Consider the following 20,071-nt stretch of genomic DNA (forward strand, 5'->3'; position numbering starts at 1 on the left):
ATCCTTTTTGTCTTCTTGACTATGCAAAGACTTCACTTAAAGCAGGTACCTTACAAAAGAAGTTTCGTGTACTCCTCTTCCACCTCAAAATCCCTCCTTGCCTGCAAACTTTCAACTAGAATATGTCAGAGTATATAACACAATCTAGCCTAAGAAGAGAAAGCTTTCCAGTCAAAAGAATTGTGTGAATTTGCTAATTTGTATTCTCAGAAGTCTGGCAATGTATGCAGAAATTGATGCTAATAGTGTTGAACAGGAAGAGAAGAGCAGAAATGTATCTGGCTTTGTGCCTCTGTCGCTAGCTCTAGGTGGCAGCCTGGCATATGTACTACTGCATCTTCAGCACTACCCATGCTGCCATCCATGCCGCATGGGCTCTTCCTTTGCTCATCTGAACCACTCCCTGGCTACACACTCCACTGTCATAGCTACCATCATGGAGAAGCTAGCCAAGACCAATAAAAATCAAGGTGACCCAAGAAAATAGCTTCTCCTCTGAAGAAGATACAGAAAGAGCAAAGATGAAGAAATGTCAAAAGATGACGACAGCCATGAAGAGGCTGTCAGTCCTCAGAGTAAAGGCAAGAAGGCTACCATAACACAGACAAAGAAGGTAGCAGTTTCTCCAACAAAAACTGGTTGCTATTCCCATGTTTGCTAAGAAAGCAGTTGTCACCTCAGGAAAAAAGGCAGCAGCCGCATGAGCCAGAAAGACAGCTATCCCAGCTAAAGCAGTTGGAACACCTGGCAAGAGGCAGCCACATTAGGTCAAGTATTGGCAGCAACTGCTGGAAAGATGGGAGCTGACATCCCAGCCAAGTGGGGAAAGAATGGCAAGAAGGAAGACAGTGATGGGGAGGGTAATGGCAACCACGATGAAGAGAATCCTCATAGAGAATGGATGAGGGTAGGTTTGGCCAGCTGTGATGAAAGTAGCAGCTGCTGCCTTTCCTCAGGAGACAAAGGCAATGAGCAGGACATCCAAGAAGATAAAGGGGATGGCCACAAGAGGAGGAAGAGGATGCTGAAGAAGGAACTATGGAGACCAGATCGGCCAAATGAATGAAGCTCCTACAGAAGCTATTCCTGTGAAAGGTAAGAGTGTGGAGGAAGATGAGGAGGGAGAGGAAGGGGAGGAGGAGACACAAGATGGGTAGGAGGAGGGAAAGAGGAGAAAGAGAAGTATAAGGAGGAGGAAAAAAGAACCTGTCAAAGAAGCATCTGTAAAATGAAAGAAGGAAATGATCAAGCAGCAATTGGCTCCCAGAGCCAAGAAACAGAATGTAGAAGCCACAGAACCAGCTCCATTTTCCAATCTCTTTGTGGGAAACCTGAATTCTAACACATCTTCTCCTGAATTGAAAATGTCTATCAGTGATCTTTTGCTAAATTGGCTCTTCCTGTTGTGCGTGTCAGAACTGGCGTGAGTAGGAATGCTGGTTGTGTTAATTTTGAAACTGCTAAAGGTCTGGAAAAAAGCCTTGGAACGCACTGGCTGAAAAATCTTTGGCAATAAAATTAAACTAAAGAAACAAAAAGGAAAGACAGTAGGTGTAGAGAATCAGATGTAACTGCGTTACTATTACTGTCCTTGATGGAGTCTGCCTGCAAACGGGATATTCTGTCAAGGTATAGATAGGTAACAGCGGACATGCTTGAAAACGAGGTGTCTGCTGTCCTTGGGAGGACTTGCCTGCAAACGGGATGTTCTGCCAAGTGTGGCTAGGAGGGCTCTGAGAGAAATTTTATTATCTGTTCTTAACAAAGAGCAGAGCTCAACATTCTCCAGGCCGAGAATAGATTAGCCATGAGAAGCGGGTCACTTCTGATTAGAAAGTAAAACTTCTGTATACTATGTTTAATTAGCTGAAAGACCTAATTTATTGATGTTGGAAGGCTGCCTTCTTTGTTCACAATACTATAAAAAGATTGCTTTTACACAATAAAGGACTTTTTTTTTTCTGCTGCTGCTTAGCTTGCTCTGCTTCTTCTTTCTTATCCCATGCTGACCTGCAAGTGAATTACTGCAACCGTAGGAAAGAGATGTGAGAATGCTTTTAGCAAAAAATCTCCTTAACAGCCAAGCAGGTTGAATTAAGGGAAGTGTTTGAAGATGCCTTGGAGATCAGATTAGTCAGCAAGAATGGAAAGAGTGAAGGAATTGCTTATGTTGAAGGTTAAGACAGAGGCCGACACAGAGAAAACCTTTGAGGTAAAGCAGGGAGCAGAGATTGACAGTCAATCCATTTCCTTGTACTACACTGGAGAAAAAGTCAAAGTCAAGACTACAGAGGCAGGAAGAATAGCACTTGGAGTGGCAAATCAAAAATGCTGTTTTTAAGCAACCTCTCCAACAGTGCAGCAGAGGAAACTCTTCAGGAAGTATTTGACAGGCCAACTTCTATCAAAATGCCCTAGAACCAAAATGGCAAATCTAAAGGTTATGTATTTACAAAATTTGCTTCATTCGAAGGTACTAAAGAAGATTTAAGTAAGTTACTTTCATACAAGGGAAATTGACGTCACACAACAATCAGGCTGGAGTTGCAAGGATCCTGGGGAACAGCTAATGCAGGAAGCCATCCATCCAAAACTAGTTTGTCAAAGGCCTATCTGAGGATACCACCAAGGAGACATTAAAGGGACCGTTTGACAGATCTATTCATTCAAGAATAGTCACCAACTAGGAAGTTGGATCCTCTAAAGGATTTTGTTCTGTAGACTTCAACCATGAGAAGATGCCAAAGCTGCTGAGGAGGCCATGGAAGATGGTGAAATTGAGGGAAAGGACGCCATCTTGGACTGGGCCAAGCCCAAGGGGGAAGGTGGTTTTCAGGGTTCAGATAAGGAGCTCTGGAAGCTGAGCTGGTAGCAGAGGATGATGAGGCAGATTTGATTGCAGAGGCCAGGAGACTTTGGAGGGCAGGGACACTTCTGAGGAGGCAGAGAAAGAAGAGGAGGATAAGAGGAGGAGATCATAAACCACAAGTAAAGAAGAAGCCTCCACTGTTTTCTTCAGTCCCACTGTTTTCCCTTTTCCATCTGAAGGAAAGGACTCTGGCATTTTCCCTCTGCCTACAGAAGGCAGAACCTTCTGAGGACATTTCAGGACAGTATTCAGATCTAAGGTCTACTTGGAAATCCAAATAAATAGCATTTCTAGGGTGATCTCCCTGTTGGTTTTGACTAGATAGTCATGTGAATTTTTTGAGATGAGTGATAGAGCTATTCCTTATATGTAAATTACAAATTTATGTTGTTTCATTTCACATATAAAACCATTTAGTTTTCCTACAAAGTTTTTTCCTTTTTTTTTTTTTTTTTTTTTGCATTGGATGTTTTAAAGAAAGCAGAATGCTTTGTCATGATTTTTGCTTCAATGGTATTAGGACAAATTACAGTTTCTGAACTCTGGTATTAGAAAATAAAAGGTTGTTCTGTTAAATAAATCAAATAATCTGGATTTAACCTGGATGACAGGCATCATGGAGTGGTTGTAACTGTTTGCTCTACTGGTTGTGTAAACTCAGTAATGGCCTAGAATAAGTGAATAAATACTAGAAATTCTTTGGGAATAAGGTAGAGGAAGGAAACTGATGATCTATGGAGCTAATCATTGGTGAGTATAGCTTACCCCCTAGGTAGTTCCTTTGAGATGACAAAAGCATCATTTTCTTCTCTCAGCCATTGTGAAATATATTGTAGGAAGAGAATGCAGAACCCATAAAATACCAGTAGTACTATTACAGCAGCTACTGAGGTATTAGCACTATCTGTCGTGATTTCTAAAAATTATCCCAGAGTTTTTGACTCTTTGCATTAAGAAGTGGGGGCTAGTCCCCCTGATTGAATCTTGGTGGATCTTTGACTGTTTTGACAAATAGTATGGTATGTAACATTTTGTCATTTTGTGACTTCTGAGCCTAGACCTTAAAAGGCCAGGAAGCTTCTACTTCTACATGAATTGAAATTTAATGAAAAACAGGACTTCACATATCAGACATATAGCTGGACACAGTAACTAGGATTATGGATCTTCTTGTTTTTTTCTTAAAGAAAAAGTTGATATCTTATTTTTTTTAATCTATGTTGTTGGGTAAATAATGACTATTTAAGTTTTAAATAAGGAAAAAGGAAATCACAAAAATAGCTTGTAGTAGATATTTTTCCATTTGTGGCTGATCAAAATATTTTGAACCTATCCTTTATATTGATAGTTCCCCACATTCCGAATCCCACCTTTCACATCCAGAATCTCAGAAATAATTCTGCCTATGTTTACCACAAGGTGGCAGGCATGAGTCAGTCAACTATGAAACACCTCCATTGGCTAGGTCTGAGATGGGACCAGAGGGGGAAACATGCTGGTCAGCAGGATCCATTTTGCTGATGTGTCTGAAACTAAGGGTGTAAGGAAAACTTACAAGGCTAAGAAATATAGAAAATGCTTGGAAGTTTACTTTAGAGATTACTTATGTGTCTTAATTAATGTCTTTTTAAATATTAAAACAGCTGAGCTATATTCTGTTTTGTGCAATTAGGAGCTTTCCTCTACAAAACAATGAAAAAAATAAATGCATTATTATTAATATAAACAGATTTCTTAATGGCTGAACAATTTAAATTATTCTGAATACTCCTCTATACTTAGTAAAATATTCTCCATAAAACATGCCTAATATTTTTGAGTCAAATTAATGATAAACATAAATTAGCTGGACTGAAAATTGTAGTCCCAAATGGGTATTATCTGTCACATATCTACAGTCTCTAAGGTTACAAATGAAGGTATATGTTCTTTTGCTTTTTTAGCAGCACAAGGGTGGTTGCGAAAAATAAGTACTTTATAAAAGGAAGCAAAAAGAGAGATGGGAAGAATGTGGTTGATTCATTTTCTCAGAGAGATTGCTATGTTGTGAAAGCACCTGCTATGTTTAATATAAGAAATATTGGGAAAACATTAATCTTGACATTAAGAAACCAAAATTTCACCTAATCACCTCACAGGTCTGTGTTTGAAGTGAACCTGACTGATATGTACAATGGTGAAACTGAATTTATAAAATTCAAACTAATTTACTAAGGATGTTCAGGGCAATAACTGCCTGATTAACTTGTATGGCATGAATCTTACCCCTGACAAAATGTACTCCATGGTTAAAAAATGGCAGACCACAATTGGAACTCCTGTTGATTTCAGGACTACCAGTGGTTATTTGCTTTATCTGTTCTGCATTTCTTTTATTAAAAAACACAATAATCATAGATAGAGGAACTCAGTACCAACAGGTCCACCCAATTGGGAAGAGGATGGTGGAAATGATGACCCAAGAAATGAAGACAAATGACTTGAAAAAAATGGTCAGTAAATTGTTCCTATACAACACTGGCCTAAACATGGAAAGGTCTTGCCAACCTAGTTGTTTTCTTCATAATGCCCTTTTTAGGGCAGTAAACATGTTTAAGAAGCCCAAGTTTGAACTTGGAGAACTCATGGAACTTCTGGTATTTCTGGAAAAGCTACTGGGTATGATCCAAGTGATAAAGTTGAGCAAGCTGATAGATATGAACTACCACTCCAAGTGTGTTTAAAATTCAGATTTTTAATATTGGAAAATAAAAATTAAGTTTTGAAAAATGAAGGTGAATAAACTTAAAACATAAGAGGAGGAACTTGTCTAAGATCACTAACAATGCAATAAACTTATACTTTCACTGGGAGCTACGGTTTTAGTCTAATTTTTAAAAACTATTGCAGAATGTGCTGATGACACTTTCTTTGGTACTCCGAAGACTGAAAGGACTCTGTAAATGACAATCAATCCTATGTCAGAATTCCTTTTAAACCAGTATAACCTACCTATGTATATACAGCCTCCCCCTATAGAAATGCAGCACCATCAGAAATTTTTTGGACAAAGTTCTTCCAGAAAAACAAAATATCCTAGGTAATTTATATCCATTAGTTTAACTATGATCCAACTATGATCCTACAAAAATTTCTAAAACTGTAACCTTCATTAGATATAAATTCAACATAAACTTGTATGTAATTATTTTCTAGTAAAAATAACATTCTAGGAGAAATATACCTGACTAGTTTGGCTACTGTAATATATTATACACATGTACACTCCTGTAGTAACTGTATCCTCTTTAAAGCGCTAGGGGCTTTCTTTTTTGATTGGTTTGGAATTTCTTCACTTTAAGGAAATATATTAGATAACTATTGTTAACTTTTGTAGGCAAAGATTTGTCAAGAATAGGACATTTTTAGAAAACCTTCCATGATAAACAAAAGTTAAAAGAATTTGCAACTAGAAAGCTTGTACTGCAGAACATTATCAACAACATATTCCATGAAGATGAAATGAAAAAAAAAAGAAAGTGAAAACCAGCAAAGGAAGGAACTACACTAAAGGAATAGTCAATCAAAGTCTCCTTTTAATTTAAATTAAAAATTAGAAATAAACCCAAGTGACCAGATATACAAATCATATTTCAATAATAACCTTGAATGTTAATGACCTAACCTCATCCATCAAAAGACACAAACTGGCAGATTGGATTAAAAAGCAAGACCCAACAATATGCTTTCTCCAAGAGACTCATCTCATAGGCAAAGACATCCACAGAGTGAAGGTGAGAAGACTGGAATAAACATATCACCCGCCTGCATTGGAAAAACAAGCAGGGGGTTCTGTCTTCATATCATATAAAGTGGACTTTAAGCCAAAGTTAATCAGAAGAGGAAAAGAAGGACATTTCATACTGCTTAAGGGAATTATACATATAAAGAAGACATAACAATTGTAAATATTTATGCCCCCAAACAATGGAGCATCTATGTACATCAAACAAACCCTTTTCAATTTCAAGGACCAAATATACCATAGCACAACAATACTGGGTAAATTTAAGATGGCTCTGTAGCTCCTGGATAGATCCTCCAAATGAAAACTAAATGAAGAAGCTCTAGAAGTAAAAAATACAATTGATAATCTAAACTTAACAGGCATATATAGAATATTTCATCCATCAATGACTGAATACACTTTCTTCTCAGCAGCACACAGATCCTTCTCTGATACAGACCATGTTATATAAGCTATCACACATGGTGGCATACAATTATAATATTACTTTAATATATTTTTAGCATCTGTAGGGTTATTTTGATAGCTCCCTTTCCAATGATATTAATTTTTGTATTCTTGATTTTCTCTTGATTAGATTTGTTTATTTTTTTTATCAATTTTTAACTGTATTGTTTCTTCTGTATACTTTTGTTCCTACTCTTTTTTTCTTCCAATAAATAATTTGAAAATAATTTGATTGTTATTCTAGCTTCTTTCTGATACAAGTACTTTAAGTTATAAATGTTCATCTGAGTACTGTTTTATCCCATAGATCCTGATATTTTAAGATTTTATTATGACTTAGTTCAAAGTACTTTTTATTTACTCTTCTTGTGCTTTCTTTCTTGATCTCTGAGATATTTATAAGTGTGCCATTTAATTTAGAAATAGTTGACATGTGGGGATGGGGTTTTATATATCTTTAGGTAATTGATTTCTAATGTAATAAAACATGCAGGAAACACAGTCTGCATGGATTCAAATTTTTAAAAAAAGTAATGGAAATGCTTTTTATATTGATTGTATTGGTTACATACATGTCAGAACTGATTAAATTGCATACTTTACATATATGCATTTTATTTTACTGCAATTTTACCTCAATAAAGCTATGGATAAAAGAATAACAGGACATTTTTCTTTAATAATAGCAAGCGACTGAATCTATCTGAACATCAAGTAAGATAAATCCTTCTACTCAAAGCAAAAGTAAGGGCATGTTAAGGAACATTTCCAATGCAATTAAGTCTTTCTCTTTTAGTTTATGACCCATGAGATTAAATTACCATTTGTTATTTTTAAATGACATTAAGATTGGCTCTCAAAATAATAGCTTATTTTATTTCCAAAGTCATATAATGGTTACATTCTAAAATGTTATCGATAATAGAAACTTTATTTTGAATACCTGGGAGTGTCTCCTGTAAGCCATGTGGTCCTTGGCATATAAGGACCACTTTAGTTTAGTACTTTAGTTTCCCTATGAGTTAGGTGAGGATATTGAGATTGCTGGAAGGATAGAGTTAGTTAAATGTATAGAGCATTTAGGGAAAAGAATGAGTACTTAATAATACTAGTGACTATATTTCCATTATGGTTACTTTATTTATTAAATACATGTCATTCATTCTCCACTGGAATTTCTATTTTCTATTTTGGGAGAAGATACACTTCATTCAACTGTCCTTAAAAGGGAGAGCACTTTCTGATCTATTGATTTGGATGACACTCAAAATCAATACAATTGTCCCTATTTACTCAAGAGTCCCCTCTGTGGAATTTCTGTGTTATTCATCTCAATTCATGAGCATACGCTAACTCCTCCATCTGAAGTGAGCCAGAAGTTTGTCAGAACTCAGGAAACTAGAACACTGAATCTACTTTTAAACTGCTTATTTACAGCAAGGAAAACACAGCACATAGAGGGAGAAACAACTATATGAATGTATTTAAAAAGAAGAAATAAAACTTAGTAATACATGATAGAGATTTTGAGAAAAGGGGAAAGATACACCTGATATTTTGTCCTATGTGTTCTTCCTTTTTGTGGAGGTGGAGGAGGGTCAGAGGTGGTTATGCAACCTAAGGAATTGTTATATAATCAGTGCTTTGCACAGGAAAGGTTTCATAAATCTCTTTCCTTCACATAATCAAAACCAAGAATCCTTCACATCATTGCTATAAGGAAGGCAGAAGACATTTTTTAGACTTATTCATATTTTCAAAGTAACTATTATTCATGCCTAAAATCAATTACTTCAATTTCTATTGTCCTAAAAGAACTATATTTTTCTTCCTCTGACTCCTGAATGGACATTTCAAGGCTAGCTCAGCTTGCTGCATTGGTCACCCAGGGCTCCTTCCATGGGCTACCAACAAAGACACAGGCTTCTGAGGATTTAACATGATGAAAATGGTGTATGCAGAAACCAAAACTCTAAGTTCTCTGAAATCAGTCACAATTAAGAAGAAATGTCATACCTCACACTACAGTGGTGTCTTGGGCAATTTTTCCCGTAAGCTGTAGTAAATCTTTGAGTTCCTCCATGAATTTAGCTTGAGTGATCATGGCTAGAGGTGCAGGTTCTGGATGGAGATTGCCTTACCTTTCGAAACCTTTCTCTGCTCTTTACTAACTATGGGACTCCTGGGAATTTATCTGACCTTTTCTGAGTTCACTTGCTTTTCTGTAAAAGGGAGAAATTATAACATCTCCTTAGGGGTATAGAAAGGAGTAAAGAAAGGGAGAAAGAAAGGATATATCAAGGAGAAATGCAAAGAAAGATAATAAAATTATCTGTTGCATTTTATATGTGAGGATTTCTTTGAAATTTATCTGAAGGTATACATTTCCATACATTCTCAATTTCCTGCTCCTACTCTTTAGATTCAGTTGTACTGTATTACATCCTAATTAAAACATAGAATAATGAAATGGAGCAGAATAAACATCATGGCTATAACAAATTAAATTTGTATGGAAATACAGTGCTAAGATAAAAGTCAAAGGTGGTAAAATATAGAGAGGGAAAGAGAAACAAGAAAAAATTCATCTGATACCTGAGAATATCATCTAAACTTCCCTTGTAATGCCCTATTTCAGACAATCCATGTTACTGGTGCATCAAGGTCTCAGTGAAAACCAATTCATATGTACATGTGTGGATTCTCTTTACCATATAATAAAGCCCTGGTAAATAAAGACATAAATTGAGTTTGACCATATAAAACCATTAAGCATGCAATTCTATCTCTCATTAGAGGCACAAGCTCACAGTTTGTAGATCTCTATTTTTATATTTGTCTCTCTAAGATCAAGCATAAAATGAATAGGCCATTAACTGTGCTTTATTTTTCTCAGAATTAATCTATTAAAGATATGAAACTTAAAATATTTTCACCTGCGTAAGATTTTAAATTTGAAAATTTATATTCACACAAAAAGTGGTTTCTCCTTTCTTTTAGTAGAGAAACTGCATGCATTTATGAGTAATGCAGCAATTGGGGTATTTCATGAAATTTAGTGACTCTTTCTTCTGAACTAGAAAATATAGCATCTTTGATCAAACTGAACTTTAATGTTATACAACATGTCATGACATTGATGACACATGGGTTTCAAAAGTAGAATGTAGTCACTTCTATGAAATCAGATTTCATGAAATCAAAATGCATACCAGAACTAGAACTCTCCTTGGAGATCTCAGATACAGAGGGTAGACCTCTTTTAATTGCCAGAGGTCTATTCTAATGGCTTTCATTTTTAACACGTTTTCTTTTTAAATAAATAATTTGCTGGAATGAAGTGAGGATCAAATCCAGGCCACTCTGTCATATCATCCCATCATTTAAACTCTGATTCCTCTCCCAAACCTCTCTTCCTTTGCCCATTTCCAGCCTCTGGGCTATTACTCTGCTCTCAATCTTTTGAAAGTTTGAAACCCATTATTGAAATGCATCCCTTCTTTTTAAAGTTCAATAAAGTAAAGACCAGAAGGAATAAGAATATTTTCTAAGGCAACATAGTGATTTAGTAGCCAAGACTATAATTTAGATTTCCTGTCTTTTTATTTTGAGTTTTGTAGGATATCCTCCTCCTTTTATAAAGTAGCTGACTGTAAGTAGGTATCTGCTAAAGTATTCCTGAAATTTTTAAATGATTTTTATATAAATCCTGCATATATGGCACTGAACTATATATGGAATTAATTCCAAGAAGAGGCTGTTTTATTCTTACTCTTGTGTTATTTCTTTCAGCTTTAAGTTCAGAAATCTCTTCCTCTTTTTCTAGAAGTTGCTCCCGACAGGCATTCAATTCTTTTGTCAGTGCAGCAAATTCCTGGAAGGGAAATAAAAAAAATGTTTGAAAGGGTATTCAAGTTATCAAAACATAAAGAGAAAAACTTAAGCAGAAAGAGAAAAATGTAAAATAAAAGCTTTGAGTGAAAAGTATGCAGAAATTGATCCGGTTGATATACATTGCTATTATGAAAGTATATTGATTTTTTTGTTCAACAGGTACTAATCTATGATACTTATTATTTGCATTTTATTATAATATACTGCTTATATGGATGTATAAAGTGTATTTCAAAAGTATCACATATATCATATTAATATAACTTAGCATTAATATAATATTTATTGCTAGAATGACTTAAGCTTGGCTAATTTTTTGAGTAGCCATCCAAACCTTGCACTTTGGTTCCCAGATAGCAATATTCAGAGTATAGTAGATCATCAAACTAACAACACAAACCCCTGCTGAATGTGCTAGAAATTAAGAATTTTGTTTGGTAACAGGGTGAGGAAAGAGGGAATCTACCTGTCTTACAAAATAATAAATGTATCAAAGATTTGATAAGATTGTCTTGTGAATCTTTGTATTACTGTCTTTCTAAATGGCAATCTCCTCACGTTTAGTAAGCTTGACTAGTTCATGTTATACCACCAGCATCTAGGACACAGTGGAAACTCAATTAAGGTCATTTTTCAATAAGTGAAAATGGTTTATAGATTGAAGAGTTCTGAAGTAATCCTATCTTCATGGGCTTACTGAAGAAATCTCTTGTTTTCTTTCCCAAAATGCAAGCACAAAACATATGATTAGGAATTCACTATCAGCTGGTGAATTTAAGCATGGAAAAGACTGCTTAGAAATACCGGGAAACCTAATTCAACCATTCTGCCACTCTAAATTATAAAAGTATTACATAATTTTTTTAAAAAATGGCAAACAGATCCTTATTATGATTAAGCCCTTTAGAGTGATTCTCAGTAGTAAAATTGATGCTTAGCAAATATTTAAATATTTGGGAAAACTTAGGTCCAAGCCGAAATGGCATTTTCAGAAGATAAAAAAGAAAAAAAAATATGGGGGAGACAGTCTTGGTTAACCTCCATAATTTGCCTCCATAAAGGCAATTTTAGTAAAAAGTAAATGAATATGATGATTATGCTAAGTTGGGAAAGGTTTGGGGTTTACATTCTTGTTTTCTTCAAACCGCTTATTTTCCTCTGTTTCTTTGAATGGCATCAACCCAGTGGGTACTTCAAAGAACTAAGGGTAGACTCCAGGGCTTAGAATTCAGATGAAAGAGTTCGTTGTTACATTCTGACCAGCATTACAGATGAATGTTTTCTCCTGTGATTGCTGTCTGCTTAAATGTTGTTGATACCCTGAGCATATTATTTAAGTGGAGAATGGAAATGAGCAACAAGTAGAAAACAGGAAATCCTTCTCTAAAAATGAAACTTTCTTTATACATTACATAATTGGGTTGGAGAAAAGAAGTGACATATAAAGATTCTCTACTGTATGTTGTTAACATATAGGCATTTAAGGATAATCCTATGGTCAAACAACATAATATTCACTAAGGTACAATGCAAATCGAATCTGTATATTTAAAACCATACCAGTAAATAAACAAACAAATATGTATCAATATATCTTTCTAGGGGTTAGCTTATTGTCTACAGAAAAACAACAACAACAAAAGAACAAATAAATATTTCATAATTTTCTTATGAGATCTCCAGTGAAATTACGAATGATTTCTGTTTTTCATCTTCCCCTTAAATGTTCCCATTATCAAAACTTTGAAAAAAGAAGAAATAGGCTTTTTTTTTTTTTTTGCTTACAGAATAAGAGAAAAATAAACTCATAAGTGCATGGAAATGATCATGCAGCTGAAATAGAGGACAGAAATTAATCAAAAGCAAGTGTTATTGATAATAGAGAATTTGACATTTTTTTCTCATCATATCAGATTCTAAGAAGGTCTTTTAATGCCTAGATAGATAGATAGATAGATAGATAGATAGATAGAGCTTTCATTTCTTAATTTCCTAGCAGATTTCAGGGACTACTTTTACATTCATTACCTTATCTTGCTCTACAGATTCCTAGTAAGGGAGTCGCTTTCCCATGAGACTGATGGTGGAGGAAGATGAATTACTAAGATGTGCATCTAAGTTCACAAAGCTATAAAGCCATACAGAGTGAGGTATCTCTGAGCTAATTTTCCATATTGCAAGTTCACTGTTTTTCTACTGTATCACTTTGAACCTAGCTGTTCATTGGGTTTACATGACTCATATTTGGAGTGCATTTAGCAGTCTCTATTTTGTAGTCTGAAGTATTAAATAATCATTACCACAATTATATTTCATGATCTCCCTTAATTACTCCACTGAGAGTTTGGGGAGCTAGGAGACCCAAGGCAGGGCAACCAGTGTTAGAAAAGCATGTGTTACACATCTGGAGCTATTATGGATGCAGATATCAGATATGCAGACACAATGGAATTAACCATCGAATATTTTTATAAATTTCTTTTGAAAATTTTCTTTTCCATGCCTGCTTCTCCATTTTTACTAACAGCATGAAGTAATATCATCTTGTAAAAAAAATACTAACACCAGATATATATAATTAACATTGAGTAATTACAATATACCAGGAACTCTACTAACAATTTGTATCTTGTTAATTTATTATATTGTTAATCCTAATAACATTTTCTTACAAACTCTAAAATCTCACTGAGGCGTAGATAAGGCATTTGCCCAGTTACTTAGTCAGTGCTGGAGCTGGGCTTTGAACTCAATTTTTCCTTTATTGAATAATTAAAATCAGGTATGTTTTCCCTCCTGATCTCAGGGTTTTCCCTTCTAAATCTTTCTTCTTTCATTCTTTGTAAAAGTTATCCTGCCAAAGTTCACAAAACATTCAGAGTTTCCTACTATTAAACACATCAAGTTAAACAGACTTTAATTTTTAAAATTCAAACTATCCAAAACAAGGTCCTTTAAAAATTAACTATTACAAAATAATAGCAACCACCTTAATTTTAAACAGGTGGAATTTTGTTGTGTTATGCTCTGTGCTAAATATGTAACACGAATTACTTCAGTTTTTATTTTTAGTTTTTTCAGATGAGGATATCAAAGATTAGTAGGGATGAATAACTTGTTTAAGATCCAAAGCTAAAAATGACCCACCCTGATCCCACACTTCTTTTACTTCTGCAACACTGCCTCCAACTGGCTGAAAATGGAAAATCTCTTAGAAAATGTATCCTTGCGCTCACCTTCCATTCATACAACAGGTATTGGGATTTGTCACACATCATACCCTAAGCTAGGTGCTGAAGGTATAAAGATAAATTAGAGATAGTTGCTTCACTTGACTTCAATGGGCTTTCAGAATTCACATTTAAGACCCTTCACAGGTTACCTTTCTAAACAAGAACTCCACACCCACCACCAAAATGCCACACTAAGGTTAATACTGTTCAACTATTAATACTATTACCAATGCCTCTTTAAAGCCCCTTATTAGAAATTCCATTTTCTGCAATGGAATTCACTTCCCTGTGTTCTTTCTTTCTATTTTATCATATATTTTTTTTCTGTTCCTCTCACATATTAGCTTAATTCATTTTTTAAAGCAGCAACCTGTTTTTGTTAATGATTTATCATATCTCACTGCATTGGGTTTACAATAATGGAGTTACATGTTTATTTCCTCTAAGTAAACAATATGACCCTTTAAGGCAAAGTGATTTTATTTATAACTCTTAGCATACTTCCTAGAACACTGAATACAAATTCAGTAAATTCTTATGTGACAACAGATGTATGGCTTGCTTTCCCTAAACTCTTCAAATTTAGTGTCAAATAATCTAGAAGGTAATATTAATTAGTCTTCTTACTCTTAAGAAGTGAGAAGATTATAATTTGCTTAATGTAGAACAGTTATGATGGCTTTTTTACTCTGTAGCTGTTGCTATGTCTGTATCTGAAATACATTCTACTATATTCTACACAGCAATGGTATTATTATTTCCCATGTTTTATTACTTTTTTGTAAAGTGATACAGTGTCTGCCTGAAAAGTGCCAAATTCAACAAGTATTCAGAAAATCCTTTCTGATCCTGATAATTTCTACAAAGAGGTATGTAGTATGTCACCAAGCTAGGGATAGGGCCAGCTTTAGTACTGATACTCATTATCATGAAACCATAATGTTTAGATATAAGTACTGGTGCTGATTGTAAAGATAATAGAATGAATTAGAATATGCATACTTGAAAGAAGATAAATGAGTAAAAAGCAACAATAAAAAAATTCTATTCCATAGTGCTTTGGGTCTATTCCTCCCTATAGTTTGTGCATTCAGATTTACCATTTATTCATTGGATATATAACATTAATCTTCTTGATTTGGAAAGTGAATATACATCTTTAACCAATATGTTATTTTCCTAGTGTAGTGTTTTTCAAACTATGTTCTTAAAAGAGTATTTTAACAAGATTCCCATCAAGCAGCATCCATAATCAAATAAATTTGAGAAATGATATATGTTTTACATTTGGTTCTTACAAATTTACAAACAGGCATGAGAATATAAGACATTTTGAACAAAGTAGGTTTTGTGGCCAAGAATTGAAAAAACCTAGATCTTTATCTACAGGAAAACAGAAAAATTAATATAGGAACTCCACATAATGAAATATTGTACAAAGAACAGAAAAAAATAGGCTATATATTTTTATAAAAATGGAAATATTTCAACAATACAATTTAAGCAAAAAAGGTATAAAACAACCCACCATAAAACACAGAATATTATCAGAACTGAAGTCAGTCAGGAATGGATGTTATAAGAAATGTCATTCATATTTCACCATGGTTAAATTTAAAGGAACTCATAGGAAAAGCTGAGTTTGCTTTGAATAACAGAATCAGGAGGAGCCAATCAAACACCAGCCAAAAACCTTTCCAACAACTTTTCAGACCAGTTATTTTGTTCCCCAACCATAGTTTGCCAAATTCTTACTTGTCCCAAGGAACAAAATTACTTTCTCTACTCTGTACTTTTTTCCTTGGAATTTTAAAGAGTAGTTAGGATCTAGAACACACAGTGCCATAAAATACCCTCAGACCAAGGGAGTGGTACTCTGTTTTTTCTTAGCATGCACTTGTGCAGCACACACACATGCCTAGGGGCACTCCCTGTGTTCTAAGTGTTGGGACACTGAAAATAAAAAGTTAAGGTCACTGCTCTCGAAATGCCCATACACATCTGGTATTTATTACTTGAATTTCTTTTTCTTGGAATAAATCTTTTTTCAACACATGAAATTTTTCTCAATACCAATTCAACTCATGATAAAAGAGTATAAAAAGAGGAAAATAAAATAACCATTTTTTCCAGTTAGTATTTTAAAAAAGCTGAAGGTGTCATTTCTTAAACATCAACTCAGTTGTTTAATTTCTGTACACTCTTACTCTTTTTTTTTTTTTTTTGGTGGCAGGTTTGGAGTGGGTACCAGGAATTGAATTCAGGGGCACTCAACCACTGAGCCATATCCCCAGCCCTATTTTGTATTTTATTAATAGATAAGGTCTCACTGAGTTGCTTGGTGTCTCTTACTGCTGAGGCTGGCTTTGAACTCATGATCCTTCTGTTTATGCCTTCCAAGAGGCTGAGATTACAGGCGTGTGCCACTGCACCCAGCTTCCTACTTTTAATTTACAAGTCTCTTACATTGTACAAAATCTAAAGTTCCTCTTGTTCAGCAAGTTCAGTAAATTATCAGTGTTACTTTCTTCAGTGAGTTATCAGGATTACCTTCTTTTCTCTGTGTTCTCCAGTCCTGCTTTTAGACTACTGTTTTTGAGCACTTTTTTGAAGCTGGGATCATAGTTTTGAACTTTACATGTCATACCATTTATTCTTCATTTCAGCTTTATTATTCCAAGAATGCAGGTGAGAGAACATGAGTAAAAGAGATAGGATTAAGTAACTCCAGCAAGGCCCTTTCTGCGACATTGGCAGTATCTGTTTGGGCACCAGCATCCCCCAAGGCTTTCAGATCTCAGAGCAAGGAAACCTGTCTTTGTATCTTACCAGTGGTTTCACTGGTGTTGGCTTCTGAGCTAAGGATGACTTTGTTTGAGTTTGAGTGTCTGAACTGCTAATATCTCAAAGGATAGCCTGTAGGTCAACAGGTTGTCTCAAAGACAAAGAAACTTCTTTTGTTTTGATCCCTGTATATATTTTTATTGACAAGGAAAATACATTGGCAAAGAAGAGATTCACTCAGTACCTGCCCCTACTTACAGTCTATAAGAGTAGCCTGGAGCCAGGCTCTGTGGTGCACATCTGTAATTCCAGCAGCTTAGGAGACTGAGGGAGGAGGATCACGAGTTCAAAGCCAGCCTCAGCAAAAGCAAGATACTAAGCAACTCAGTGAGACCCTGTCTCTAAATAAAATACAAATAGGGCTGGGGATGTGGCTCAGTGTTTGAGTGCCCCTGAAGTCAATCACCGGTGCTAAAAAGAAAAGCAGAAAAAAAAAAGTAGGCTTGACAGGAGAAGAAAGAACGTTCAGAATCAGAGCTTCCCGTGGCCAGCCTTCCCCTGTTTTTGGACTCTTGCCTCTTCGCACCTGGCTAGTCATCATGGCCTGTTAGCTTTGCCAACAGGTGCAGAGCATTCTATTTTCATCCATGCTCATCTTTAAATGCTCATCATTTTCTAATATTTAATATTGAACATACAAAGACTAAAAGAGAATGCTAACTTCCCTGACTCACTTCATATGGTGTATTTTCTTAAGTTTGATTTGGGGAAAAAAGGCTATAGTTTCTCATTTGTTTCATGTTTGAAAGGCCTTGACTTACTAGATGAGTCCTCACCTCAGGAAAGCAGATCAGCAGAATGCGCAAGAAGGAAACTTAACCTTTCAATTGCAAGTCAGTGACACCAGCAGTCTCCAGAGAAATCTCTGGCAATATATTCATCGCGATGACAATTTTAACCCTTTTTACCTTTCAATTAAACGTGCATTTTCTAATTTTGTGGGTCACTTAATTAATGAACCCAGAGTGGCCTTATTTCTACAGCCATATATCTGAATAAGTACTGGCTAAAGAATCCTGAGTACAAACTAGTCTGAAAAAAAAAAAAATAGTGAGTTGGAATTCAGCTTCATGAAATACTGCCAACACCCTCACCAGCGACAAAGCAGTATCTTTTAGGTTTATTCTCCAACCATTTGTGCAAATCAAAAATAGCTCTCAGGAGAGCATATGGCATGGAAGCAGGCTGAGTTGACATCTAGCATTTAAATTAGACAAATTAACTACTTCAAAATGCTTTTTATAATGACTTCCTTGGGCTTTGCCCCTCATGTACTATATTTTGGTGTTTCCTCTTTTGAAAATTAAAAGTTTTTTCAGCAATTCTATTTGTAAGAATCAATGAAAAGAATTGGCTTTTAAATCTATATTTCTTTGAATGTAATTGCACATAAATTTACATGTATAAAGGTAGACATTTCACCAGCGGTTTGGGAGGCTGAGGTGAGGCAGGAGGATTGTGAGTTCAAAGCCAGCCTCAGCAATGTCAAGGTGCTAATAAACTCAGTGAGACCCTGTCTCTAAATAAAATACAAAATAGGGCTGGGTATGTGGCTCAGTGGTTGAATGCCTCTAAATTCAATCCTCAGTACCAAAAAGAAAAGAAAAGAAAAAAAAAAAAGGTAGGTAGACATTTCTTTTTTCAAATCACAGAATATATATTCTGTAACAGATTAATTATGTAAGCATTATATTAGTGGAATGAAAACAAAGCAATAAAAAAGATTTAATATTCTATTTTCCTTAAATTTTAGACCTATTTATATCCATGAATTACCCATTATAAATTCACAAGTCTTTAGAAATTTAGTTCAGAAATTGTTCAGTATGAAAACAAAATTGGTTTTATTTCATAGAAATTATTATACTATTATTATACTATTTCTTACATATAAAAACGTTTTTTTCCTTGTTATGCAATCGAGTATGGTGTTAATGACCTCTATAATTGCCTTCTAGACTCACATAAGCCCAGGGAAAACTGTCATCCAAAATTACTATGTGAAGCAGCCATGTCTCATGGTCAGCCCTGGGCAAGACAGCTTGAAGGTAGATTCACTTGTACAGCTAATACAACTTGACAAGCACAACTGGACTCAGAATTTTCACAGAACTTGTCCAGTAAGGCTGCCCAAGTTGCAATGAAAGTGAGATCTAAACTCCATACAAATTATATTTTATGCCCCCTTGATTTTTAATTTATATATACTCTAATTAGAAAACGTTTTGTCTTTTCCCTAAAACTGCACAACAGATTATATCACTGTAACTCAGTGACCTGGTGAATGCAAGTCTGTTTAAACTCTAACATGCCACAAAAAAACACTTTTTATGGTGGATGTGTACATAGGGTAGATGGCAACTTCTGTTTTCAAAATATTCTGATTAAGGTAAGTAGAATCTTGCAAAAAGTGAATATTTGTTGAAATCAAACACTGTTGCTGTCAGGCAGCCTCCTACTGTCTAACCATCTAACTGTGTTCCTGCCATCCCTCGTTTACTGCCCTCCTACTGAAATGTGCTGTCTTCTATTTTACCCACACTCTCTGCTTTGTGAACTCCAATCTGTCAATATGTGTACAGAGTTGCCCTGGGAATCTGTTGCTCCTTAACAGTAGCCCTCTAGACATGATTCCACTGGGTGATGAATCCTAGAGGGCACTCAGTGTCACCACAGATTGGTTGGAAACATATTTAGAGGCATAGTAAGGTTTTTTGATACCCCCACATCAGCTACCCTGCCTGTGCTCTGTCTTTTGGGGGACAAAGGCACTTTTGCCTTCATGAGCTAGTTTGTTTATAAGAATATTACATATTAGATTTTTTTCTTTTAATTTTAAAAGAAGTTTTAACATTTACTTTGGAGTCCCAAAATATTGTGAACCTCTAGGCAGTGCAATGACTGTGACTAATAGGTAAATTGACTTTATACTCTGCTCTCACTCAGGGAGGTCATGATGTGGAATGATCCAAACAGTACACATTTCAGAGTGAAACA

At 35.2% G+C, this 20,071-nt stretch overlaps 1 protein-coding gene and 1 pseudogene across 26 annotated transcripts in view; one reads left to right on the plus strand and one right to left on the minus strand.

The window, feature by feature from the left end:
* Ppfia2 (PPFI scaffold protein A2) overlaps window positions 1-20,071 on the minus strand; it is a 448,465-nt gene that overhangs the window by 173,176 nt on the left and 255,218 nt on the right. For all 26 annotated transcript variants that reach the window (XM_076853182.1, XM_076853164.1, XM_076853162.1 and 23 more), the window contains one exon: window positions 10,876-10,977. In XM_076853182.1, the coding sequence (XP_076709297.1) occupies window positions 10,876-10,977 (102 nt within the window). The remainder of the gene's footprint in view (window positions 1-10,875; window positions 10,978-20,071) is intronic.
* LOC143397363 (nucleolin-like) lies at window positions 797-2,872 on the plus strand (annotated as a pseudogene).

The sequence above is a fragment of the Callospermophilus lateralis genome, chromosome 4 (assembly GCF_048772815.1).
Source record: "Callospermophilus lateralis isolate mCalLat2 chromosome 4, mCalLat2.hap1, whole genome shotgun sequence".
NCBI lineage: Eukaryota > Metazoa > Chordata > Mammalia > Rodentia > Sciuridae > Callospermophilus > Callospermophilus lateralis.